General features: G+C 37.4%; 1 protein-coding gene and 1 pseudogene across 1 annotated transcript in view; both read left to right on the top strand.

The window, feature by feature from the left end:
• TMEM41B (transmembrane protein 41B) overlaps positions 1 to 22,940 on the top strand; it is a 33,536-nt gene extending 10,596 nt beyond the window's left edge. Inside the window, exons 2-7 of the mRNA XM_036325331.1 lie at positions 2,936 to 3,053; positions 6,034 to 6,162; positions 15,196 to 15,289; positions 16,338 to 16,442; positions 19,302 to 19,440; positions 21,309 to 22,940. Of these exons, the coding sequence (XP_036181224.1) occupies positions 2,936 to 3,053; positions 6,034 to 6,162; positions 15,196 to 15,289; positions 16,338 to 16,442; positions 19,302 to 19,440; positions 21,309 to 21,478 (755 nt within the window). The 3' untranslated portion in view covers positions 21,479 to 22,940. The remainder of the gene's footprint in view (positions 1 to 2,935; positions 3,054 to 6,033; positions 6,163 to 15,195; positions 15,290 to 16,337; positions 16,443 to 19,301; positions 19,441 to 21,308) is intronic.
• A 452-nt stretch (positions 22,941 to 23,392) lies between these two features.
• LOC118664805 lies at positions 23,393 to 25,129 on the top strand (annotated as a pseudogene).
• The last annotated feature ends 1,485 nt before the right edge of the window (positions 25,130 to 26,614 follow it).

Genomic DNA, 26,614 nt, shown 5'->3' with positions numbered 1-26,614 from the left:
TTGCTTAGTACTTTTTTTTAAATAGTGTAACTTCCTTTGGGCCTCTATTTACTTACCTTTAAAATAGGTAGGGTGAATCAGATTGTTGTTTCTTAAGCTTTAATGTGCATGCAGATCTCCAGGGTATCTTATTAAAGTACAGATTCTGATTTAGTAGCTCTGGAATTTTGGCCTGAGAATCTGCAGTTTCAACATGCTCACTGATGAAGTTGATTCTTGTAGTTCACAGAACATGCTTTGAGTAGGAAGGGGCTTGATGGTTTCTATTGCTTTATGTTCAACATAGAATTTAGCAAAATCTTGCTAATTCAGTTGTAACATAAACTCATAATGAGACAAAAGGTAACATGAAAGTTAAAGCTTTTGGGTTGAAAAGGAACAGTAATCTGTTTAAAACCAGCACAAATAAAAAGGGAAGTTGGCCCTGGCTGGTTTGGCTCAATGGATAGAGCGTTGGCCTGTGGATCAAAGAGTCCCAGGTTCGATTCTGGTCAAGGCATGTATCTTGGTTGCAGGCTCCTCCCTGGCCTGGGCCCTGTTCAGGGCAGGAAGCAACCAATCGATGGTTTCTCTCACATCGATATTTCTCTCTGTCTTTTCCTCTCTCTTCCACTCTCTCTAAAAAGCAATGGAAAAATATTCTTGGGTAAGGATGTAAATAAATAAATAAATAAATAAATATGGAAGTTGTTCTAAGAATATAAGAGACCATCTCACTGGTATCTATGAGCAAGAAAAAATTTAGCCAGGTTTCAAGTGAAGTGGAAAGTTAAAAATCCAGTAGCTGATCTATATCTCCCATTTCTGCTCTTTGGATTTCTTTTCCAATCTCCCCTCTTATGTTTTCTGATACATGTCTTTGGCTTGCCATATTATTGACTGTGGCCTATATTGTTTGACTTCTCAGCCTCAAGACCTTGACAGCAGTATCTTTTTTCTTAGTTTATAATTCAGCGGTTCTCAACCTGTGGGTTGCGACCCCTTTAAATATATCCTGCATATCAGATATTTACATTATGATTCATAACAGTAGCAAAATTACAGTTATGAAGTAGCAACGAAAATAATTTTATGGTTGGGGGTCACCACAACATGAGGAACTGTATTAAAGGGTCATGGCATTAGGAAGGTTGAGAACCACTGGTTTAGATGCTTAGGAATGAATTGTTTCTACTTGGGTCAGGTGTCCAACCTTGAGTGAGCTAGCCTTCTATGTTTGGGATCACATGGTAAGAATAGGGCCAATGAGATTAGCCTCTTTGGAGAGGGGGGTGGACATGGGAAAGGTGCTCGTTGCCAGAGAAGTGGAGTCTTACTAGAGCAGGCAATAACATTTGCCTGATACACCTTTATAACTTTTCATGAAGAATGATTTGCTAAATTGAATAGAGTAAAAGCATACTTCACAAAAGCATGAATAAAAGTTATATAAACAGTGATTGGGTGGGGCATAGTGGTAAATCCATTCTCAGAGAACTGAAAGTAATATATCCTAATTATAGTATACATATATTTTTTAAATCTCATGAGTGTTATCAGTATATACATGGAATAATGTATCTGTCTCTTCCCCAGTGAGTACTATTAAGGTGTACTATTGACTGCTTCCAGGGAAAAACAGCCTGCTCATTCTTCTGCTTGCTGTTTCCTGGATCTCATTTTATACTTTTATCTTGCATAAAATTTTAAAGGTAACATTAAGATTAACTTGTGAGGGAATGCAAACAAATTGTCCCATTCTTGGAATCGCAGATAGAGCCACCCAGATACATTTGAGGTTCAACTATATTCTGAAGCCTTTGGTGTAAAGAGAAACATTAACCAGTTGCATTAGTACAGCAATTTTCATTTGGTGTGCCATGGCAGTGCTGTAAGAATTTTTAAAGCATGCAATACCTGACTATTTAGTCAGGGGCACTGACCTATTTTCCCTTAGAGTGTTAAAAAAAAAAAAAAATGACAACAGTCAACATAATAGCTGTCTGGTATGAATGAATCAAAATCATACTTAATTTTTTGTCATTGCCACAGAATTTTAGTAATTCATTAAGGTGGGCCATGAGATTTAAAAAGTTGAAAATCACTGCAATAGCAAAATCTCTAGGTTTTTATGACAGTTGACCTAATTGCCAGGGTACCTCATTTTTCCTAAGAGGCTATTTTGCCTATGCTGTCACCTCCCAATATTTATATATGTAAAAGGCTAATATGCAAAGTGTCCCCTCTGGAGTTCGACCAGGAGACCAGGAGTTTGATTGCTCGCTATGACATGTGCTGACCATCAGGGGGCGATGCGGAATGAAGGAAAGCGCTGGCCGGCATCCAGAAGGCCACGGCCCTGATCGCCGGGCCAGGCCTGGGGACCCTACCTATGCATGAATTTCATGCACCGGGCCTCGAGTAGATAATAAAATTGAAAGTCAGTGAAAACACTTAGAGCAATACCCATTTTCCCCCTTTGGCTTATCAACAAACCAGTGCTACAAATTCTGGTGTTTTGTTTTTGTTTTTTGTTTTTTTATGCTTCTAAAATGGATATAGACCAGACCTGGCTGGAGTGGCTCAGTTGGTTGGGTATCGTCCCTTGCACCAAAAGATTGCCAATCTGATTCCTGGCCAGGGCACATGCCCGTGTTGGGGCTGCCAATTGATGTTTCTCTTTATCCCTCTCTCCCCCTTCCCATCTCTAAAGTCAGTAAAAACATATTTTAAAAATAAATAAATAAAAATAAAATAAAATGGATATAGGCAGAAAAGTACTATGCCTGGTTAATAACTGTACCTAAAATTTAATGTTACAGGGTGTTTTTTTTGGCAAAAGTGTGAACAGCTTTTTGGGAGTAGAGCCTTTAAGGAAATTATTTGCTGGTTTGGAATACTGTCTTCCTTTATATTTATTATAATTATAACATCTTTTTTTATTTATTTGTTTCAGAAAAAGCCTGTGCAGAAGCTGGGTCAGCAAGAATGTCACTTCTTATATTGGTGTCCATTTTCTTATCTGCGGCTTTTGTTATGTTTTTGGTATATAAAAACTTTCCTCAGCTTAGTGAGTAAGTATACTGAAAGAAACTGAAAATATCTAGACATCTGTAGATTAAAAGTTAAACTAATTTTAAGCAACAGAACTGTCATGGTGATTGTATATCAGCTCTCACGGATTGTGGCAATATTGATATTGATATTGACACTGTTATTTAAATACTTCTTGCCCTGGCTGGTAAGAGTTGGTTGAGCGATGTCCCATGTACCAAAAGGTTGGTGGTTTGATTATTGGTCAGGGCATATGCCCTGGTTGTGGGCTTGATCTTCAGTAGGGGGCATGTAGGAAGCAGTGGATAGATGTTTCTTTCTCATCGATGTTTCTCTCTCTAAAATCAATAAAAACCTATTTTTAAAAAATTACTTCTGCCCTAGCTGGTTTGGCTCAATGAATAGAGCATCAGCCTGCGGACTGAAGGGTCCCAAGTTCGATTCTGGCCAAGGGCACATGCCTGGGTTGCAGGCTTCATCCCCAGTAGGGGGCGTGCAGGAGGCAGCCAATCAATGATTCTCATCATTAATGTTTCTATCTCTCCCTCTCCCTTCCTCTCTAAAAAAAAATCAATAAAATATATATTTTTTAAAAAATGACTTCTGTCCAAATATACCTCTTGATTTTCTATGAAAGATTTTTCTAGCACTGCTCCTCTAATTAAGGTCTAATGTTTTTAATGATCTTGCATATATGTATGTGCTTATTTACCTCCTTCTCCTCTTCTCCCTTCACTTGCATACATATATACATATAAAACTAACTTAAAGTTTTGTGAAACAAGTGGTGATTTCTGATATTTCTAAACTATTTGGTTTATTGCATTTTATTTTTTAATGATAATAGTGATCAAGTAAGTTTATTTTACAGTCTATAATAGATATTGACCTTATTTTGAAAAATAGTGATGATCTTCTCTGCTTTCCCCTTTTTATCCATCCCTGTTTTCTCCCTTCTTACTTTTCTTTATGACCAACTTTTGTCTTCTGTTTACTCGTTTCCTCATCCATTAGTTCTGTGTATCCTAGCACTTTTTCTTTTCCCTGTTTTATGGAAATAATATGGTCTCAATATGTACTTTTCACAGTGAAATGGACCTTGCAAAAGACTACTGAAATGTAGTTAGACTTTCAACCAGGGCCAGCCTGGTGTAGTAACAGATAACTGAAATGTGATTTCATAGTACCAGGAAGTTGCTGTTTCCTCTAAATTCCTCACTAACAATTTCTTATGCTTGAAAATTTATAGTTAAACTTATATATTTTAATACTTTGATTTCTTGAAATGCCTTTGGGAAGATAGCATGTATTATGTTAATATTAGTATGATTGAGTTTTAGATTCTGTCTGGTTTTGATCAGAGATTAGGAAATAGAGAACTGATTGAAAGAGGGCAATAATGTAGAGTATAGATCAGGGGTGGGCAAACTTTTTGACTCCAGGGCCACAGTGGGTTCTTAAACTGGACCAGAGGGCCGGAACAAAAGCATGGATGGAGTGTTTGTGTGAACTAATATAAATTCAAAGTAAACATCATTGCATAAAAGGGTACAGTCTTTTTTTTTTTTAGTTTTATTCATTTCAAACAGGCCGGATCCGGCCCGCAGGCCGTAGTTTGCCCATGGCTGGTATAGATTAAGGTTGTCTTTGTTTTCACTATGGTTTAAGAATAACATTACATGTATATAATAATGTGTTATTATAAACCTGTTGTTCTGCTTATTTCTTTCTATGTGTTATGTGTGTGTATAAGCATGCATGTGGCAGTGTTTAAATTTATAGTGAGAAAACCCATTTTAGTTTACCTGCTATTTTTCCTTTTTTATTTTTATTGATTTCAGGGGAAGGGAGAGGGAGAGAGGGATAGAAACATCAATGATGAGAGATAATCATTGACCGGGTGTTTCCTGCACACCCGCTACTGGGGATGAGCCTGCAACCTGGTCATGTGCCTTGACCGGGAATCAAACCAAACCGTGACCTCCTGGTTCATGGGTTGACACTCAATCACTGAGCCACATCAGACGGGCATTTACCTGCTTTTTTTTAAAAAAAATATTTTATTGTTTGTTTTGTTTTTTACAGATAGGAAGGGAGAGGGATAGAGAGTTAGAAACATCGATGAGAGAGAAACATCAATCAGCTGCCTCCTGCACACCCCCTACTGGGGATGTACCCGCAACCAAGGTACATGCCCTTGACTGGAATCGAACCTTGGACCCTTCAGTCCGCAGGCCGACACTCTATCCACTGAGCCAAACCGGTTAGGGCTTACCTGCTATTTTTATAGGACTTAAGCAGTATTCTATCATTGTTCTGCAAGGTCAGTTACATTTTATCATGTAAACAAATGGGCACAATATACACTAAATGCAAAGGTGATTATTTGAGGCTTTTATAAGCAAGAAATTCAGTTCCAAGCAAGAAACCAAATATAAAGTAAAATTAATAGAAAGGGGGAAAATGTTAAAGTTTTTTGAAATTTATTTTCTAATTATAGTTGACATACAATGTTATGTTAGTTTCAGGTGTATAACAGAAAATGTTTTAAGTTTTCTGGATTCTGAGCTGGAATATTTCAGAAAGGGTACAGATTATAAATTTAATAAAATGCTTACTTAATTTCAGTTGTAATTGATTATTGACTTTAGCTTATCGTGAAGATTACCCAAAATGATGTTAAATGTGTTTTAAATATTGCTAACATCAGGTTTTTCTTAATTCAAAATTTATACCAAAGTTGGAACAAATGCTTTAAAAAACCCATCTAGTTTGGGTCACTTTGAACTTTCAAATATAGAGCACATGTCTCATATTAATTATATTAAAGCATTAAAAAATGTATGGACTTTTAAAGTTAAAATTTATGAATTTATGCTTAATATAGATGAAGGCATCATTTTGGATAAAACTTCATGTTTTGAAGTTGACTGACTGTAATGTTAATTATCTTAGCAAATTTCTGTTTTAAAATTTTTCACTTTGATTTTATTTTTTTAGAGAAGAAAGAGTGAATATGAAGGTTCCCAGAGATATGGATGATGCCAAGGCTCTAGGGAAAGTTTTATCCAAATATAAGGACACCTTTTATGTACAAGTACTTGTAGCTTATTTTGCTACATATATTTTGTATCCTTTTAACTGAAAAATGTCTTCTAGTTTTGTTCAAGATAATGGTTTTTTAAAAAATCTGCTGCTCTATTATACATAACTATTTTTTCTTTTAAAAATATTAATGCAATATAACAATATTAAATAGAATATTGAAAAATTAAAATGCAAAAATTTCCCACTTTAATCCTATCTCTTCAACTCAATTACTATTTTTGAATATTATGTTTTATTCTGCTTATTTCACTTATTATAAACATTTTCCTTCCCTCTGTATTATTTGAGATAATTATTTTATTTATGATTATTTGTTGTCTTAATTTAATTTAAATAATAACTTTGAATTAGTAGTCACCATACCATAATTTTAAAACATTCTCTTAGGTTTGAAGATACAATTTGTGTTTAATTTTTTTTTAGATGTTATGTTATGAATCTTTTTTTGTGTGATATTTTTTCTTCCATTTAATGGTTTTCTTTGTCAAAAAAAATTCTAAAAGGATAATTATTCAAAGGATATGGATTTTTAAAATAGTACTTAGTATTTATTTCTTTGTTTATAGACATATATGTTATATTTTTAACTAGTCAGGAAAATAACTTTAATCTTTCTAAATATTTTCAAGTTGCTTAGGCTACTAGTGATTAATCTTCTTTTTATTAAATCTTTATTGTTGAAAGTATTACATATGTCCCCTTTTTCCCCCCATAAGCCCCTTCTAGCCCACCCTGCCCCCTGTCCCAGGCCTTCACCACCTTATTGTCCTTGTCCATGGATTATGCATATGTGTATACAAGTTCTTTGGTTGTTCTCTTCCCACCTACCTACCCTCCCCCACTTCCCTCTGAGATTCTGCAGTCTGTTCTATGCTTCTATGTCTCTGGGTCTTTTTTGTTTATCAGTTTATTTTGTTCATTAGATTCCACATTTGAGTGAGATCATGTGATACTTGTCTTTCTCTGACGGGCTTATTTTGCTAAGCATAATACTCTCCAGGTCCCTCCATACTGTCTCAAAGGGTAAGAGATCTTTCTTTTTTTACTGATGCATGAAATAGTGTAAATGTACCACAGCTTTTTTATCCACTCATGTACTGATGGGCACTTGGGCTGTTTCCAAATCTTAGCTATTGTAAATTGTGCTGCTATGAACATAGGGTTGCATACATTCTTTCTGATTGGTATTTCGGGTTTCTTAGGACAAATTCCTAGAAAGTGTCTATTTAGACCCTTTGCCCGTTTTTAAATTGGATTGTTTGTCTAACTTTTGTTAAGTTGTATGAGTTCCTTATATATTTTGGATATTAACCCTTTATCAGATATATCATTGCTAAATATGTTCTCCCATACAGTGGGCTCCCTTTTCATTTTGTTTTTTTTTTAATTTTTTTTATTTTTTAATTAAATCTTTATTGTTCAGATTATTACATTTGTTCCTCTTTTTTTTTTCCCCCCATAACTCCCCTCCTCCCAGTTCCCGCCCCACCCTCCGCCCTCACTCCCCACCCACTGTCCTCATCCATAGGTGCACGATTTTTGTCCAGTCTCTTCCCGCATCTCCCACACCCCTTTCCCCCCCAAGAATAGTCAGTCCATTCCCTTTCTATGTCCCTGATTCTATTATAATCAACAGTTCATTCTGTTCATCAGATTATTTATTCACTTGATTCTTAGATTCACTTGTTGATAGATGCATATTTGTTGTTCATAATTTGTATCTTTACCTTTTTCTTCCTCTTCCTCTTCTTAAAGGATACCTTTCAGCATTTCATATAATCCTGGTTTGGTGGTGATGAACTCCTTTAGCTTTTCCTTATCTGTGAAGCTCTTTATCTGACCTTCTATTCTGAATGATAGCTTTGCTGGATAAAGTAATCTTGGTTGTAGGTTCTTGGTATTCATCACTTTGAATATTTCTTGCCACTCCCTTCTGGCCTGCAAAGTTTCTGTTGAGAAATCAGCTGACAGTCGTATGGGTATTCCCTTGTAGGTAACTGAGTTTCTTTCTCTTGCTGTTTTTAAGATTCTCTCTTTGTCTTTTGCTCTTGGCATTTTAATTATGATGTGTCTTGGTGTGGTCCTCTTTGGATTCCTTTTGTTTGGGGTTCTCCATGCTTCTTGGACCTGTAAGTCCATTTCTTTCACCAGGTGGGGGAAGTTTTCTGTCATTATTTCTTCAAATAGGTTTTCAATATCTTGCTCTCTCTCATCTTCTGGCACCCCTATAATTCTGATGTTGGTACGCTTGAAGCTGTCCCAGAGGCTCCTTACACTATCCTCGCATTTTTGGATTCTTTTTTCATTTTGCTTTTCCGGTTGGGTGTTTTTTGCTTCCTCGCATTTCAAATCATTGACTTGATTCTTGCGCTCCTCTGGTCTGCTGTCGGGAGTCTGTATAATATTCGTTATTTCAGTCCGTGTATGCTTAATTTCTAGTTGGTTCCCCAATATAAGATCGAGGGTCTCATTAGTTTTCTTGTAGATCTCATTAAGTTTATCGGCGGCTTCTAAACAGTTCTTGAGAGACCTTAAAAGTGTGGTTCTGAACTCTAAATCTTCCATTGACAATTTTGTCCTGTTTCTTTGTCTCCGCATTTTGTTATGCTTCCTTGGTGCACCCCCTAGTGGTCTTTGTGCGCAGTCCTATAAACCTTGATTGTTGTAGCTAATACCAGGGAGGGTTTGACCTCCAGGCCAAGTGGCTATGAGAATCAGCTGTGTCTGCAGTGAGAGAACTTCTGTCCTCTAGGGAGGTGCTAATCTAGCCTTTGCCTGAGGCTATCCAGCAAATGCCTCTGTGCAGGGCTTGGGCGGGGCGATTTGAACAGGATCAACAGGGTGGGCCGGAGAGAGCAGTTATGGCGGCTCTCAGTCCTGTCCCCAGGGGCTCTGCCTCTCTGAGTCCCAGCACCCGCTGCAAAGCTCAGAGAGAAAGCTGCACTCGCTCTGACCGAAGCCAGACAGTCCCGCTTCTCCCGTTTGAGTCTGGGTCCCTAAGGACTTGCCCGGATCTGGAGCTCAGAGTCTGCGACTCCCTCCCGATTGAAAACGCCAACCGCGCCCTCCGCCGCCAGCCCGCTCCGCGCACTCCGCACCTCAGAATTTGACTTCAGCACTGTGCCTCCTCTGAGTGTCCGTATGCGTTTCTCTTTCCTCCTAGTTGTAGGACTTCCACTCAGCCAGCGTTCCTGTGGTTCTGGGTGATGTCCCTTCCGTTTTTTGGTTTCACTTTTGAAGTAGTTGTTCAAAGCAGCAAACTCCGGCGTTAACCTATGCCGCCATCTTGGTTCCCTCTCCCTTTTCATTTTGTTGATGGTTTCTTTTGCTATGCAGAAGCTTTTTATTTTGATGTAGTCACATTTGTTTATTTTCTCCTTAATTTCCCTTACCCTAGGCAGTGGTCGGCAAACTGCGGCTCATGAGCCACATGCGGCTCTTCTACAAAATACCAACTTCTGCGCATGGGCCACGAAGTTTTTTTTTTTTTTTAATTGATTAAGATATTACATATGTGTCCTTGTCCCCACGTTACCCTCTACCCACTCCCCCTCATGCCCTCACCCCCCCGTTGTCTGTGTCCATTGGTTAGACCTATATGCTTGCATGTAAGTCCTTTGGTTGATCTTTCCCCCTTACCCCCACCCTCCCCTACCTTCCCTCCAAGGCCCGACAGTCCAATCAATGCCTCTCCGTCTCTGGATCAGTCCTTGTTCATCAGTTTATGTTGTTCATTATATTACACAAATGAGTGAGATCATGTGGTATTTATCCGCTCTCCAGTTCCATCCATGCTGTGGCAAATGGTAAGAGTTCCTTTTTCTTCTTCCTCTTCTTAAAGAATACCTTTCAGCATTTCATATAATGCTGGTTTGGTGGTGATGAACTCCTTTAGCTTTTTCTTATCCGTGAAGCTCTTTATCTGACCTTCTATTCTGAATGATAGCTTTGCTGGATAAAGTAATCTTGGTTGCAGGTTCTTGCTATTCATCACTTTGAATATTTCTTGCCACTCTCTTCTGGCCTGCATGTTTTCTGTTGAGAAATCAGCTGACAGTCGTATGGATACTCCCTTGTAGGTAACTGACTGTCTTTCTCTTGCTGCTTTTAAGATTCTCTCTTTGTCTTTTGCCCTTGGCATTTTAATTATGATGTGTCTTGGTGTGGTCCTCTTTGGATTCCTTTTGTTTGGGGTTCTCTGCGCTTCCTGGACTTGTAAGTCTATTTCTTTCACCAGGTAGGGGAAGTTTTCTGTCATTATTTCTTCAAATAGGTTTTCAATATCTTGCCCTCTCTCTTCTTCTGGTACCCCTATAATTCTGATGTTGGTACGCTTGAAGTTGTCCCAGAGGCTCCTTACACTATCTTCATATTTTTGGAATCTCTTTTCTTTTTTCTTTTTTGGTTGGGTATTTTTTGTTTCTTTGTATTTCAAATCTTTGACTTGATTCTTGGGATCCTCTTGTCTGCTGTTGGATCTCTGTAAATTATTCTTTATTTCAGTCAGTGTATGCTTAATTTCTAGTTGGTCCTTTTTCATGTCCTCCAGGGTCTCACTATACTTATTGAGGGACTCACTAAATTTATCGGCGCTTTCCATAAAATTCTTGAAAAACCTTATAAACGTGGCCTTGAACTCTATATCCAGCCGTTTGCTTTCCTCCATTTCTGCCATTTGTGACCTGTTTCTTTGTCTCCGCATTTTGGCTGCTTCCCTGTGTTGATAGAGTGGCTTTGTATGCTAGGTGTCCTGTAGGGCCCAGTGTCTCAGCCTCCCCAGTTACCTGAGGTGGACACTCTTGGTGCACCCCCTTGTGGTCTTTGTGCACAGTCTTGTTGTAGTTATGCCTTGGTTGTTGTAGGATCACTGGGAGGAATTGACCTCCAGGCCAATTGGCAGTGAGAATCAGCTGTGTCTGCAGTGGGAGAACTTCTGTGCTGGAGACACCCTTCTGGGGCAAGACTTGCTTCAGTGGGGTTTTGGTGCTCACTGAGTCTGCATCCTGAGTGTGTCCCTTATGGATCTGAGGAGTTGTAATCTGGATGGTCCCCCTCTGACCACTGGGTACACTGGCTCTTGCATCTAAGGAGGTGCTAATTTTGCCTCTGCCTGAGGTTACACAGCAGGAGCTACGAAGAGAACTGCAGATTCCCCTTCCTTTTTTGGAGTTTGGAGGTGACCTGATGAGGCTCAGCTGTGAAGCAATGCAAGCTGCTGTGGGGCCTTGGGCCTTCTCTTGGAAGTTCTGGGTCTGTCTGGCCCGGCCGCAGTTAGGTAATTATCAGGTTGCAAAGGGCCGGGGCATTCATATGCAAAAGCCTCTGCCGCAGCCTGGGTGGGGCGGGGTCTCAAGGAATCAAAGGGTGGAGCAAGCAGCTATGGTGGATCCTTAGCCCTGCCCTAAGGAGTCGCGCGTCTCAGTGTCCCGGTAACGGCTGCAAGCACCTCTGAGGGAAAGCTGCCCTCAACTTCGCACGCTGCCAGACAGTCCAGTTTCTCCCCGTATGAGTCCTGGGTCCCCAGAGACTTCCCGGAACCGGAGTTCAGAGCCGTCGGGAGCTTGTGACTCCCTCCGGGTTCAAAAAGACAGCCGCATCCTCAGGTGCCAGCCCCTTTCCGCGCGCTCGAGCCCCCGTACCTCTGCACTTTACTTCCGCAGCTCCTCTGGCTCTCAGAGTGCTTTTCTTTCCTTCTAGTTGTAGAATTTACACTCAGCCAGCCTTCCTGTAGTTCTGGATGATGTCCGTTTTGTGTTCCTAGAAGATTTTTCAATTGTTGTGGGAGGCAGCAATTTCCCGGTGTTTATCTATGCCGCCATCTTAGTTTCTCCGCGCCACGAAGTTTTAATCACACTGTACATGCGCGCCCACACGTGGTATTTTGTGGAAGAGCCACACTCAAGGGGCCAAAGAGCCGCAGTTTGCCAACCACTGCCCTAGGAGATGCACCCATAAACATTGCAATGAACGAGGTCTGAGATTTTGCTGCCTATAGTTTCTTCTAGGATTTTTATGGTTTCACGACTTACATTTAAGTCTTTTATCCATTTTGAGTTTATTCTTGTCTATGGTGTAAATTGGTGGTCTAGTTTCATTTTTTTTGTATGTATCTGCCCAATTTTCTCAACGCCATTTATTGAAGAGATTTTCTTGACTCTGTTGTATGTTCTTGCCTCCTTTGTCAAATATTAATTGAACGTAATGGCTTGGGTCGATTTCTGGGGTTTCTGTTCTATTCCACTGATCTATATACCTGTTCTTGTGCCAGTATCAGGCTCTTTTGATTACAGTGGCTTTGTAGTATAACTTGATATTTTTTATCGTGATCCCTCCCGCTTTGTTCTTCTTTCTGAAGATTGCTGCAGCTATTCAGGGTCTTTTTTGGTTCCATATAAATTTTTGGAATATTTGTTCTAGATCTGTGAAATATGCTATTGGTATTTTAATAGGGATTGCATTGAATCTATAGATTATTTTGGGTAGTATGGACATTTTAATGATGTTAATTCTACCAATCCATGAACACTGTATATTCTTCCACTTGTTTATATATTCCTCTCTTTTTTTCAATATCCTATAGTTTTCCGAGTACAAGTCTTTTACCTCCTTGGTTAAGTTTATTCCTCAGTATCTTAATATGTTGTTGTAGTGGTAAATGGGATTGTTTGTTTAGTTTCTCTTTCTGAGAATTCATTATTGGTGTATAAAATTGCCACCGATTTCTGAATGTTAATTTTGTATCCTGCCACGTTGCCAAATCCCTTTATTAAATCTAGTAGTTTTTTGATGGCGTCTTTAGGGTTTGCTATGTACAATATCATGTCATTTGCAAATAATACTACATATTGGATTATATATTATACATATAAAATATATGTCTTAGTAACAAATACACTTACAAAAGCTTTTGCTGCTAAGGCAAACATTGCTTACTTAGTGTGCTTTGTGTAGGCCCTGTGTCATTATCTTTCCTATTTATCAGTGTAAGAGGAAAGAAATAACAATCTAAACAGAGCTAGAAAGTTAAGCTCGAAAGACATTCCCATGCAGAGAGAATAGCTTTATTAATACTACAAGATAAAGGACAGGGACATATTAAACCATTCTAAGAGATACAATAGGCAAAATTTAAAAGGTGATTAATTCTACAAATGACTGGTTTCTTCAACAAATACATTGGAAGAAGGAAAAATGGAAGCTATACTTAAGTGATAAAGTAAGCAATACCATGTTTGAGCATTTTTTTATACTGATTTAATCAAACTAGCTGTAAAAGAAAAAAATTATGAGGTCTTTGGGAAATCTGAATACAGACTAAATAGATATTCAGGATAGTAAGGAATTATAGTAAGAAATCTCTGGAAGTCTGACAGCGGTATTATAGTTATGGTAAAAAGAGAAGGAATCCTTATCCTTTTAAAGTATTAAAGTAGTTGCACATGAATTGATATGTCTCGGATTTTCTTCAAAATAATCCAGTGTAAGGGAAAAAGACAAATTAAGATTGGTTGAGTGTTAATTGTTGAATCTGTGCATAGGAATATAGGGCATCATCATACTAATTTCTATACTTTCATATGTTTGAAACTTTTCCATCAGGTTCTAAAGAACCCTGTAATAAATAATAAATTGATAAAATTTATTTTTAATGGAGGCATCCAGTTGATAGAAAATTTGAGACTTGTCTTTGATTAGCAAGATTGAATCAAGATAGAGAATTCAGAGTTATCAACATATATGGCCAAATACTTGAAACCATGCAAATCGCTGAATTTATTGAAGGAAAAGGAGAGAAGAGTATGGTCAACAGAATGGTAGAAAAATCTTAAGAGTTGAGGGTGAGAAGAAGAAAAAAGCTAGAGATGTAATGATCTGTAATGTAGAAGAAAAGTGCTTTTTTTTTTTTTTTTTTTTTTTTTTTTAAATGAGAGAGGATGTTTAATCCTATGCAGGAATTGCTAAAAAATGAGAAAAGTCATTTATTTTGGCCAGGAGGAAGTTTCAATGGAGTGGTGGATGGGTAAGCCAGGTTGTAAGGGAAGAGGAGAGAATGTCTTGCAAGGAAGAAAGATGAGAGGCAGTAATTGGGTAGGATAACCTTGGTCAAGGAAAGCCTAGATTTTCTTTATAGGCATCTGAGTAGTTTTAAACAGGGCAGCTTCTGTGGAAGAACAAGAGGTTTAAGAAACACATGAGGAGGAAGAAGATTCATGTTTCATGTTTCAATGAAAACATGAGTAAAGTGGAAACTAGAGAAAGAAGGAGAAGGAGTCTTTATGGATGAAGACAGACATTTTCAAGTAGGAAGGAGAGATGTTGAGGGAGTTCACTCAGTTTGACCTTGTAAGTAAATCATGTGAGGGCTTAAAAAGGGGTCCAAGCCCAAACTGGCAACTAAAGGAAAAAACATAATTGTTTTTAAAATAAGATTTGTGACTTTTATTATATTTTGTAACCCTTATCTTTTTTTCTAGATTAATGAATTTAGGCAAACGTGTATAAGTTAAATTACAAATAAGGAATTATTATACCTTATATGTACCTAGATTTCCACAGAAATCATATTTCCTGAAAATATTTTGGAGTAAGTGCAGTGCATTAGAGAAGCATATTTACAAGATTACTGGACACTGGGGCGGTGGGGGCTTGCCCGGGGGGGTGGGAATGCTGGGGGGGGGGGGTGTCAACTGGGGAAAAAGGAGACATATGTAAAACTTTAGACAATTAAAAAAATAATAAAAATAATGAACAAAAAAAAGATTACTGGAGACCTCTTTTGTTCTTTTTTTCTTTTCCTCCTCTTTTTTTGTTTGTTTTTTGCCAATGCCTGATTCCTGGCTTGTATTAGTGAACTTCGAGATAAAGGCATCACAACTGAGAAGTCATATATTTTTTAAACTTTTGGATATAATTTTACCTTATTTTTAATACTGAAATGTGGATGTAATCTTATTAACATGATTACTTATGTACTGATATTTTTTCCAGAAATGTTGGCTTTGTCTTGAAAATTCCACTTAATTATGTTTTAATCCTTAACTTAAAAGTTAACAGCTTGCAAACATTTGCTATTCCAGGTTCTATATTTCTCAGTATACTCTCAGGGTTTCTTTATCCATTTCCACTGGCCTTATTTCTTGTTTGTTTGGTAAGTATATTAAATCAAATTGGAAAACTATAAAGAACAGCTTAAAATAGAATGAGGAGGAGGACAAGTAGGATGGCATTACTAGTCCCACTTATTTATATAAACATAAACTCATTAGTTTTAAGAGGAGTTTAATGTTTATTTGTTAAGTCCCTCCATTAGGATGTGTTATGTTAGATTAACTTAAGTTCTTTTTTTTCCTGGAACTGGGGTATCATAGACTTGATTGCATTTATAGGCTCTCTTTTAATCTTTTCTTCTATTGCAGTGGTTCTCAACCTTGGCTGCACATTAGAATCACCTGGGTGGGAGTCTTTTTATTTTTATTTTTAAATATATATCTTTATTGATTTTAGAGAGGAAAGGAGGGAGAGAGAGATAGAAACATCAGTGATGAGAGAGAATCATTGATTGGCTGCCTCCTGCACACCCCGTACTGGGGATCGAGCCCACAACCTGGGCATATGCCCTTGGCCGGAATCAAACCTGGGATCCTTCAGTCCGCAGGCCGACACTCTATCCACTGAGCCAAACTGGCTAGGGCTGGGTGGTAATCTTTTTAAAATTCTGACTTCTGGGCCTCATTCCAGGGCCCAGAAATCAGGATTTTAAAAAGATTCCCAGGTGATTCTAATGTGCAGCCAAGGTTGAGAACCACTGTTCTATTGTATTTTGTAATTCAAATAGTCCAAGAGTATTGATTGATGCAATGAGTTAAGTCCCAGAGCTGGGGATGGTGTTTTCAAGCAAAGCAATTGAAAGAAAAACATTGGCTCTTGAAGTTTTATTCTTAGGCTAAAGGCTAACATTAACTATTCGATATAGTCACTAAATTTAATCGTGTCGGTTAGTTTTAGCTGATCTTAATTTAGTTATAATTTGGTCTGAGAAAGGACTCGTTCAAATGGGTTCTTGCTCTCTGCACAAGAGATGGCGTGCAGAGTATCTTTCCCAGCCCCAAAAGAAGTAAAGTAGTTCAGCATTTCCTTAGGTGAATATATCCATATGAATAACTACAAAATGCTCATGGCTTCTTATTGTTTTCTAGTGTTCTGGACTTGGTGCCTCATTCTGCTATATGCTCTCCTATTTAGTTGGGAGACCAGTTGTATACAAATATCTAACAGAGAAAGCAGTAAAATGGTCACAGCAGGTAAACATGTGTTTTTAAATTATTTAATGTAAGTCTTTGGCTAATTGGGAGGTCAATATATAGTCCTTACATAAATTAACTCAGACTCAAGGCTTTAATAAAAATGATTTTTTGGCCAACATAAAATCAAGTGGGAAGCAAATGATAAATGTTAATAATTTCAGAGACAAAGTTTTTGTACCCATAACAGTAATTTTAATTCTTCATTTCTAGTAAGTTCAATTAGAGCAGAGAAGGCAAAATGCCAGTGTAAAGGCAACCACATATTTAGATGCTTCACCTGTTTTGTGTTGATGTAGTTATGTTGTCAGTGAAAAACTTGTAATGAAAAACTCCTCTAATGCATTTCACCTGTGGGAACAACTGTTATCTTTTTATGTATATACTAGAGGCCCGGTGCACGGGTTCGTGCACCAGTGGGGTCCCTTGGCGTGGCCTGCGCCCTCTCACAATCCAGGATCCCTTGGGGGATGTCAGACTGCTGGTTTCAGCCTGATCCCTGCAGGCCAGGCCAGGGGACCTCACCAGTGCACGAATCTGTGCATCGGGCCAATAATATGCATATAAGATCTTTGGTTAATCTCTTCCTGCCCTCCCCCCTTTCCCTCTGAGATTCATCAGTCTGTTCCATGTTTCCATGCCTGTGCATTGAGCGTCTGCCCCCTGGTGGTCAGTGTGCGTCATAGCTACTGGTTGAACGGTCGAGTGGTTGAACTGTTGCTTAGGCTTTTTTTTTTTTATTATTGATTTTTTATTTATTTTTTTTACAGAGAAGAAGGGAGAGGGATAGAGAGTTAGAAACATCCATGAGAGAGAAACATTGATCAGTTGCCTCCTGCACATTCCCTACTGGGAATGTGCCCGCAACCAAGATACATGCCCTTGACCGGAATTGAACCTGGGACCTTTCAGTCCACAGGCCGACGTTCTATCCACTGAGCCAAACCAGTTAGGGCTGCTTAGGCTTTTATATATATTGATATATTTCATTGATTTCAGAGAGGAAGCAAGAGGGAGAGAGAGAAAGAAATACCAATGCTGAGAGAGAATCATTGATTGACTGCCTCCTGCATGCCCCTCATGGGCTTGAGCCTGCAACCCAGACATATGCCCTGACAACCGTGACCTCCTAGTTCATAGGTTGATGCTCATCCACTGAGCTGCACTGGTCTGACACAACTGTTATCTTTAGTCAGGGTCTCTGCAAAGACTAGCAATATAATGTAAGCTATACTATACAGAAAAATCTAACATAGTATTGCTAAGAAAATTCTGTTTTTATAAAGAATCAGAAGAAACACTTAACTCTCAGAGGAATTTTATAGATTACCTTTGCCTTTTTCCTTTGTTTTATGATTAGCATATTAACAGAAATTAAGCATTTGACCTAGAATCAAACATTTATTTACTTGTAAAGCAAGGTGCGGAATCTCAGATCTCTAGACTTTTAGTCCAGTGCTCTTCTCACTTTACCACATATGTACTGGATATTAAAATTAATTTACATGTGGTCCTGGCTAGATGGCTCAGTTGTTTAGAACATCATACTGACATACACCAAAGTTGTGGTTTGATCCCCCCCCCCCCCCCCCCCCCCCCCCCCCCGTTAGGGCACATTTAAGAAGCAACCAATGAGGCGCCCTTAGCCGGTTTGGCGTAGGGTATGTCAGCCTGCAGACTGAAGGGTCCTGGGTTCGATTCCGGTCAAGGGCACATGCTTGGGTTGTGGGCTTGATCCCCAGTTGGGGGTGTGTAGGAGGCAGCCGATCAGTGATTCTCTCTCATCGTTGATGTTTCTGTCTCTCTACCCTTCTCCTTTCTTCTCTGAAATCAATAAAGATATATTTTTAAAAAGAAGCAACCAATGAGTGCATAAAGAAGTAGAACAACAAATCAATGTCTCTTTTGCTCTCAAAATAAATAAAATAAAATTATTTTACATATATTTTTGGAATACCTATTTATTTTTCATAAGTAAGCTTGTTATTCAAAGAAAGTATTAACTAATGTAATCATTGCCTATATTTAATTGGTTAAATATTTCCATATACTTTAATCTCATTTATTTTTATTTATTTTAAAAATATTTTTATTGATTTCAGAGAGGAAGGAGAGGCAGATAGAGAAAGAAACATCAGTGATGAGAGAGAATCATCGATTGGCTGCCTCCTGCATGCCAATGGTAAAATAAAGATCAGAAATTTTTAAAAATTGAAGGCTGGTGCCCTGACCAGTTTGGCTCAGTGGCTAGAGCGTCGGCCTGTGGACTGAAGAGTCCCTGGTTCGATTCCGGTCAAGGGCATGTACCTTGGTTGCAGGCACATCCCCAGTAGGGGGTGTGCAGGAGGCAGCTGATCGATGTTTCTCTCTCATGGATGTTTCTAACTCTCTATCCCTCTCCCTTCCTCTCTGTAAAAAAGCAATAAAATATATTTTTAAAAAAATTGAAGGCTGGGTATGCTGATGTGTTATATTAGCCCTTTACATTATAGGAAGTTAAAGGCATTGAAAAGTTGATTACTTGATGTGTTTCTTATATCTAGCCATAAGTTTAATTTTGCCATTTTAGGTTTAAAATGTCATTGTTGAGCCATCATTATCTAGGTTGGTATAGAACCATCTTTAGTACCATTAAGCTTTAAGCACAATTTAAAAAACCTCTCATCCCAAGTTAATTTAGCTCTGGTAGTGAGCATTTGATAAGTAGTTCATTGTCATTTTCAAGCTCCCTTTTGATTATTGCTATTGGATAAACTCTGAACTATCAAGGATGAGAATTTGAAATAAGGTATTTTATATTAAGCACATTGTTTTCAAGATTGACTTTATCTTGATCCCAATTCTTTTCTTTCTTGACAGGTTGAACGTCATAGAGAACATCTCATTAACTACATTATATTTTTGAGAATAACACCATTTCTGCCTAATTGGTTTATTAATATTACATCTCCTGTGATAAATGTGCCATTGAAAGTTTTTTTTATTGGCACTTTTCTAGGTAAGGTCTCTGGTTCACTCTGTATTAGAACTCATTGTGTACATATCTAGCAGTGTCCAGCTGGGATGGATTTCATGCTTTGCAGACATGCCAGGACAGTGGCACAGTGCCTGGCCTATGTAAACAGATACTCAGAAATGTTGGTTGGATTGTCTTAATTTAAGTATTTTTGTGTTGCTTCTTTTAAAGAGGAGCATTCTCTATGGATATTTTTTTAATCATGCAGGATTACTAGTAAGCAGGATTTTTAAACTCCATTTTCTCCTTCAGTGGAGAGAAAAAAAGTGCCTTTTTTGAATAATTTTCTCCTTTGTCCTCTAATCAGGCACTGAAATATTGAACTTTCAGTAAAGAATTGATCGTATTTTTTATTTTATTGAAATCAATATTTATTATGGGCATTACCAAAAGTATGTGGGAAGCAAGGATTAACAAATATATTGCTTTCAAGGAGCTGCACTTAATTTTGAAATTAATCAGTGGACATAAAGATTCATTTGTATATTTTATGAATTCTAATGGTTCTTTAGCAAGAGCATTCTGCTTTTCTTTCAAATTTAAGTTGAATTGTTTCGCTACCAACAAAAGGAGCAGATTCCTCATGTAATGAGTATTCATTTAAGTTAATACATGCGAGAATAGATCTTTTTGAAAAAAATAATCAAAATCAATTTTTATTACTACTTCAAAAATTTATTGTCAAACTTAAAAAATATCACGGTTAATTTGGGATTTTGTAAATTAATGTTAACGTTTATGGACTCAAAAGAGAATTTTTGTCCATATTTTCTTACTTTACAGATTAAATACCTAGAGATTTAGCTAACTTCAGCTTTGGCTGAATTAATTTTTTTGGTTCTGCTTTTTTTATTTATTATAATTTTTATTTTCTTAATTGAATTTTAGAGAGAGAGAAAAGGAGAGGGAGAGAGAGAAAGAGAAAGAAACATCAGTGTGAGAAAGAAACATCAATCTGCTGCCTCTTGCATGGCCCCTACTGGGTATTGAGCCCACAACCCAGACACGTGCCCTGACCTAAAATTGAACCAGCAACCTTTCAATGCATGGGACGACCAGCTGAGCCACACTGGCCAGGGCATTCAGTTCTGGTTTTTAATGAAATATGATCTTTTGTGTATTCTCTTGTATAAATTCTTTTTACTTGTATTTTGAGTCTCATTTCATTTCTGAGTATCCTACCATTTTATTTTATTTTAGGTATATTCTGTCAAGGGTGAATGACAATTTACTCAGTCTTATTTTTGAATATTTAGATTATTTCCAGATTTTTATTATTATAATGCTTTGATGAACATCCTTGAGATTAGACCTTTGCTCATATACATTATTTGCGAAAGTTGAAATTGCTGGATCAGAGCACATTTTTTTTTTTTTAATATATATTTTATTGATTTTTTTACAGAGAGGAAGGGAGAGGGATAGAGAGTTAGAAACATCAATGAGAGAGAAACATCGATCAGCTGCCTCCTACACACCCTCCACTGGGGATGTGCCCACAACCAAGGTACATGCCCTTCACGGGAATCGAACCTAGGGCCCTTCAAGCCACAGGCTGATGCTCTATCCACTGAGCCAAACCAGCCACGGCAGCACATTCTTTTTTTAAGGTTGTTCATAATTGTAAAATTTTTCTGGAAACTTTTCTTGGGTTCTTATATTTATTTTCTTAAAAAGTGATTATGAAAATTTTAATCCTTTATATGGAAATAAACTTAAGGGACTTCAAATTAAAAATTTCCAAAATGGAGGTTGCTATATTCTTAAAAGATAATTAATACATGCAGAAAATTATAATGTTAAAAGATGAACAACTGATGGTTTTTATTGGTTTTGTTTGTTTTTTTTAGGTGTTGCACCTCCCTCTTTTATAGCCATTAAGGCAGGAACAACACTGTACCAGCTTACAACAGCAGGGGAAGCTGTTTCCTGGAACTCAGTATTTGTCCTAATGATTTTGGCTCTTCTTTCTATACTGCCAGCCATCTTCCAAAAAAAACTAAAGCAGAAATTTGAGTGAAAAATCATCCTAGGTTTTAGTTTTCCTATCATCATCACCATCATCATCTCAGGACTGGCAGGTTTATGTGTTCAAATCACCTCTTCAGTAATTGAAACAAGGAATTTGTAAAATAAGATTCCCTATTAAATAGTTAAAATAATGCATTTAAGTGGCAAAGGAGAGTAGGAAGAATGGAAATTGATATACCATGAAAAGTGCTATCGGTAGTTATGATAGCCATCTTCTAAATTACTTTATTCTAAGAGTAGCTATAACAACTTAAAACCAGCATTAGTAGGAAATTTTTGACCCAATTGGTTAATTTAATTTATTCATGAACTGGCTATAAATACTTATCCTGGGCTTGATATTTTAATATTTTTCTTTTTTATCCCTTACTAATAAAGTAGATATACAAAAGCAAAAATTCTGCATTTTAAAAAATAGTATTGTAGTTCTGGCTAATATCAACCATCTTTCAGAGCATAAACTTAAAGCCAGTATTTAAAAGAGATTTACATCTTCCTCTTACCTTTGAGGTAATGGATTTGTTTAGAAGTTGCATCTTAGTGTACTACTGAATTGGGAAAGGATATCAAGTTATATCTATTTAGTGAATTTTATTTTATTTTTTTTCTGTTCCAGATTATCATGGATTCGTTTGAAATGTAAAATTCTGACCAATATATTTTCATCTTCTTTTTCTAGCTTTCACAGTATTTCCATTGTGCATATACAAAATGGTGATTACATGATAATTGTATCATTTTTGTGTTGATAATTTATATTCAGATAATATTTTGTTACACAGTTCCCTCTTAACTATCTCAAAAGGGGATCAAAAAAGCAAACATTTAACATGCAGGTTTTAGATGTTATATTAATTATATTACCTTATATTTTGAAACAGTGACAGCATAACACTTAAGTGGTTAAATATAGTTTATTTGTTCCAATGACTATGAAATTTACTTAATTTATTTATTAGTCTGGTTGTTAACATCTGTATTATGTAATTATCCTTTTTTATGCATGATATACTTATAAGAATGCCTTGTTTCATTTCTATTAATGCCTCTTTTGTTTGGGGCTACTTTTGGTTAATGCAGTTTCCCAATTTAGTGTTTGTACTTTTTATAACTCAAAATATAATTAACTTCTCACATGGTAACTACTATATTTAAATGAAACAGCTTTTTGCTGCTTGCTTAATGGTAATACACTTGATTCTTGGACATAACTGATCTAAAGTAAAGTACTCTGTCAGTTTTACCTTCAATTAAGACTGTCATGTTGAAAAGTACTATAACTGTGGGAGAAATCCTTGTATGTTTTTATTGTGAGAGGTATGATCATCCTCAGAGCCTGTTTCTACTACATAATGTGGACTGATTTATTATTTTTTCTATCACAGTATTAACAAATGGATTTATTGTAAATACAAAGAAAATATATTGATTAATATACTATTCTTATGTCACCTGGCCTTTGTGTGAAATTATTTATTATTATACCTAGCAAGGTTTTCTTCCTTTCTTATTGACCAGAGACTGAGTGATAAGCTTTTGTTATTTTTACATGTGAATTTAAAACATAATATTTTGAACAAAGGTCACTAAATATTACTGTATAAAATGTAATTGAATAAATTTTTGTCAGACTTTTTAGAATAGGTCTCACTATTCACTCCATTGTGTATATATTGTACTTACTCTATTCTCAGAGTATTTTCTCTATCCTTATCATTGATTCTTTCCCTTTGCTGGTTTTTTTTTTTCTGTTAGAAAACTGTAACTGTCACTTGAAGTAGGGTATTTTTTCTCTCAAGAGAATAGCCAACCTTCCTAGATTCATCATCATTGACTGCCAAGAAAGAATCCTGTAGCAGGCTATATACTCTAAATGCCGTTGGTGCCCATATTCATAGATTTACATAGTTGGCCTGATGCCAGATGTAGATTTAAGCTTCAGCCACATCTTGAAGACAGTTACATATAATAACCACAGAGAGTAAGTATGTGTAGTGAGGAGGCCTACAAGCTAACTATGAAATTGACATACTGACTAAGTGAGACTGTACCCCTCTTAATAACCCCTGTCTGGAATTCTATTACCTTGAGTGTAATATTTCTAAGATACTTAATAAATGCAAACTAAAATGTAATAAGAATAAATTATACTGAAAAGATTAAATTTGGTATTTTTTTCATGCTTAGTATTTGTATTAAAACATCTTTCATCAAATAAAAATCTATTCTCTTGAAATTCTGATGTGCATTTTCAAGAACAAAGAAAATTTTTAAAACCTTAAATTTTGCTGTCAGTCAGATGGCCCGGGAGACGATTCTGACTGACATCACCATGGCCGCCCAAGGAGGACCCCAAGTTCTTTCAAACTTGTATTGGTTGGTGACGTGGGACTGGGAAGACGACCTTCGTGAAACGTCACCTGACGGGTGAATTTGAGAAGTATGTAGCCACCCTGGGTGTGGAAGTGCACCCCCTCGTGTTCCACACCAACCGAGGGCCCATCAAGTTCAACATGCTGGACACTGCCGGCCAGGAGAAGTTCGGGGGGCTGTGAGACTGCTACTACATCCAAGCCCAGTGTGCCATTATAATGTTTGATGTAACTTCGAAAGTTACAAGAATGTGCCTAACTGGCAGAGAGATCTGGTGTGCGTGTGTGTGAGAACATCCCCAATTGTCTTGTGTGGCAACAAAGTGGACATCAAGGACAGGAAAGTGAAGGCAAAATCAATTGTCTTCCACCATAAAAAGAACCCTCAGTACTAGGACATTTCTGCCAAAAGTAACTACAACTTTGAAAAGCCCTTCCTCTGGCTTGCTAGAAAACTAATTGGAGACCCTAACTTGGAGTTCGTCGCCATGCCTGCTCTTCCCCCACCAGAAGTTGTCATGGCCCAGCACTGGCAGCACAGTGTGAGCATGATCTAGAGCAGTGATGGCGAACCTATGGCGCATGTCAGAGGTGACACGCGAACTCATTTTTTTGGTTGACTTTTCTTTGTTAAATGGCATTTAAATATATAAAATAAATATCAAAAATATAAGCCTTTGTTTTACTATGGTTGCAAATATCAAAAAATTTCTATATGTGACACGGCACCAGAGTTAAGTTAGGGTTTTTCAAAATGCTGACACGCCGAGCTCAAAAGGTTCGCCATCACTGATCTAGAGGTTGCTCAGACCACGGCGCTCCCAGACGAGGATGACAACCTGTGAGAGGGAAGCTGGAGCCCAGCGTCAGGCAACTGTCCTGTGATGTCAGTGGTGCCGCGTGTTTGCCACTTTGTTATATAGCTAATCAGAACCTGTGCTTGATCCTTGGGATGCTGAAAGATGAATGGGCTTTGGAGAGAATGTGGCAGTTAAAAATACCTTCACTTTTTGGACCTGCATATTTAGCTGTTTTGGAATGCAGTTGTTTCCTTATTGAGTTTCAACTATAAGAAAGCTGCAGTTGCATCACAATACTCAGTGGTGAAACCTTGTTTGTTACTGTCATTCCCATTCTTTTTCGTTTAGAACCCGAATAAAGTTGTATTTCAAATTTTAAAAAACCTTAAATTTTTTTATAGTTGACTTTAAAAAAAATAGTTTGTGTATTTTTTAATATATTTTTATTGATTTCAGAGAGGAAGGGCGAGGGAGAGAGAGATAGAAACATCAATGATGAGAGAGAGCCATTGATCGACTGCCTCCTGCATGTGCCCTTAACTAGAATCAAACCTGGGACCCTTCAGTCTGCAGGCTGACACTCTGTCCACTGAGCCAAACCGGCTAGGGCTATAGTTGACTTTTGAGAACCTTAAAGAAATGTAATGTTCTCTTTGGCTTTTAGAAAATGGGCAGAATAAATTAAAAGGGCTGAAGCTTTCCTGGTGTGTAAATGATCATTCATTGATTGTCAATTAGATGTGTAAAAGGTACTAATGCAGTAAAGAAAAGACTCATTTAATTTATGAACACTGACACTATATATATATGTCCTATATAATAAAAGGCTAATATGCAAATTGTCCCCTCAGGCGTTCAACTGTTCCTTATGATGTGTGCTTACCACCAGGGGGTGGCACGGAACAAAGGAAGGCCCTGATCGCCAGCCAGGCCTAGGGACCCTACCTATGCCAGAATTTGTGCACCAGGCCTCTAGTGTGTGTGTGTGTGTGTATGTAAATATATATAAATATATATATAAATAAATAATGTATAACTAGAGCCAGCTCTTATATTTAGAAAATACATCAAGAACAGAATTTATATTCAGACTATTGGGATAGTTAAACATCAGAAAAATATATCAATATCATTTACCACATTAAGAGGAGAAAATATTATCTTGATAGATACAGGAAAACTTTTTGATAAAGTTCAATACCTATATATAACAAAAATTGCAGCAAGTCAGTAATAAGAATAATTTATTTTGATACATTGTTTACCAAAAAACTACATTAAATGTTATTTTTAATAGAAAATTTTAGATGCACTCTCTTTAAAATTGGGAAGTAAATAAAGAATCCCACTATCAGTGCTGCAATTGGATATGGTACTGAAGGCTTTGGCCAAATGCTTTAAGGAAAGAGAAAGAAGTATTAGGTGTAAAGATTGGAAGGGAAAGATAAAACTTTTATTTGAGTTGATATAATCCATTTCATTAAATTTAATTTTTTAAAGCACCTAGCAGAATAAACAAATTTAAACTAAAATGAGCCCAACTGGTGTAGCTCAGTTGGTTGAGCATCCTCCCATGCACCAAGAGGTTGCTGGTTCAATTCCATTCAGGGCACATGCCTGGGTTGCAGCTGGATCCCCAGTAGGGGAGGAGCAGGAGGCAGCAGATTGATGTTTCCCTTTCATCGATGTTTCTAGCTATCTCAGTCTCCCCCTCCTGAAATCTGTAAAAACATATTAAAAGAAAAAAACAAAGTGAGGCATTGGCAGGGTTGCGGGACCCAACAAATGTGACACCAGTTAATAGGATCTACCATCTTAAAATATAATCTTTGGCCGAAACTGGTTTGGCTAAGTGGATAGAGCGTCGACCTGCGGACTGGGAGGTCCCTGGTTCGATTCCGGTCGAGGGCATGTACCTGGGTTGCGGGCACATCCCCAGTAGGAGATGTGCAG

Source organism: Myotis myotis, unplaced genomic scaffold (assembly GCF_014108235.1).
Source record: "Myotis myotis isolate mMyoMyo1 unplaced genomic scaffold, mMyoMyo1.p scaffold_m19_p_10, whole genome shotgun sequence".
Taxonomy (NCBI): Eukaryota; Metazoa; Chordata; class Mammalia; order Chiroptera; family Vespertilionidae; genus Myotis; species Myotis myotis.
This window is presented reverse-complemented; position numbering and strand designations above follow the sequence as displayed.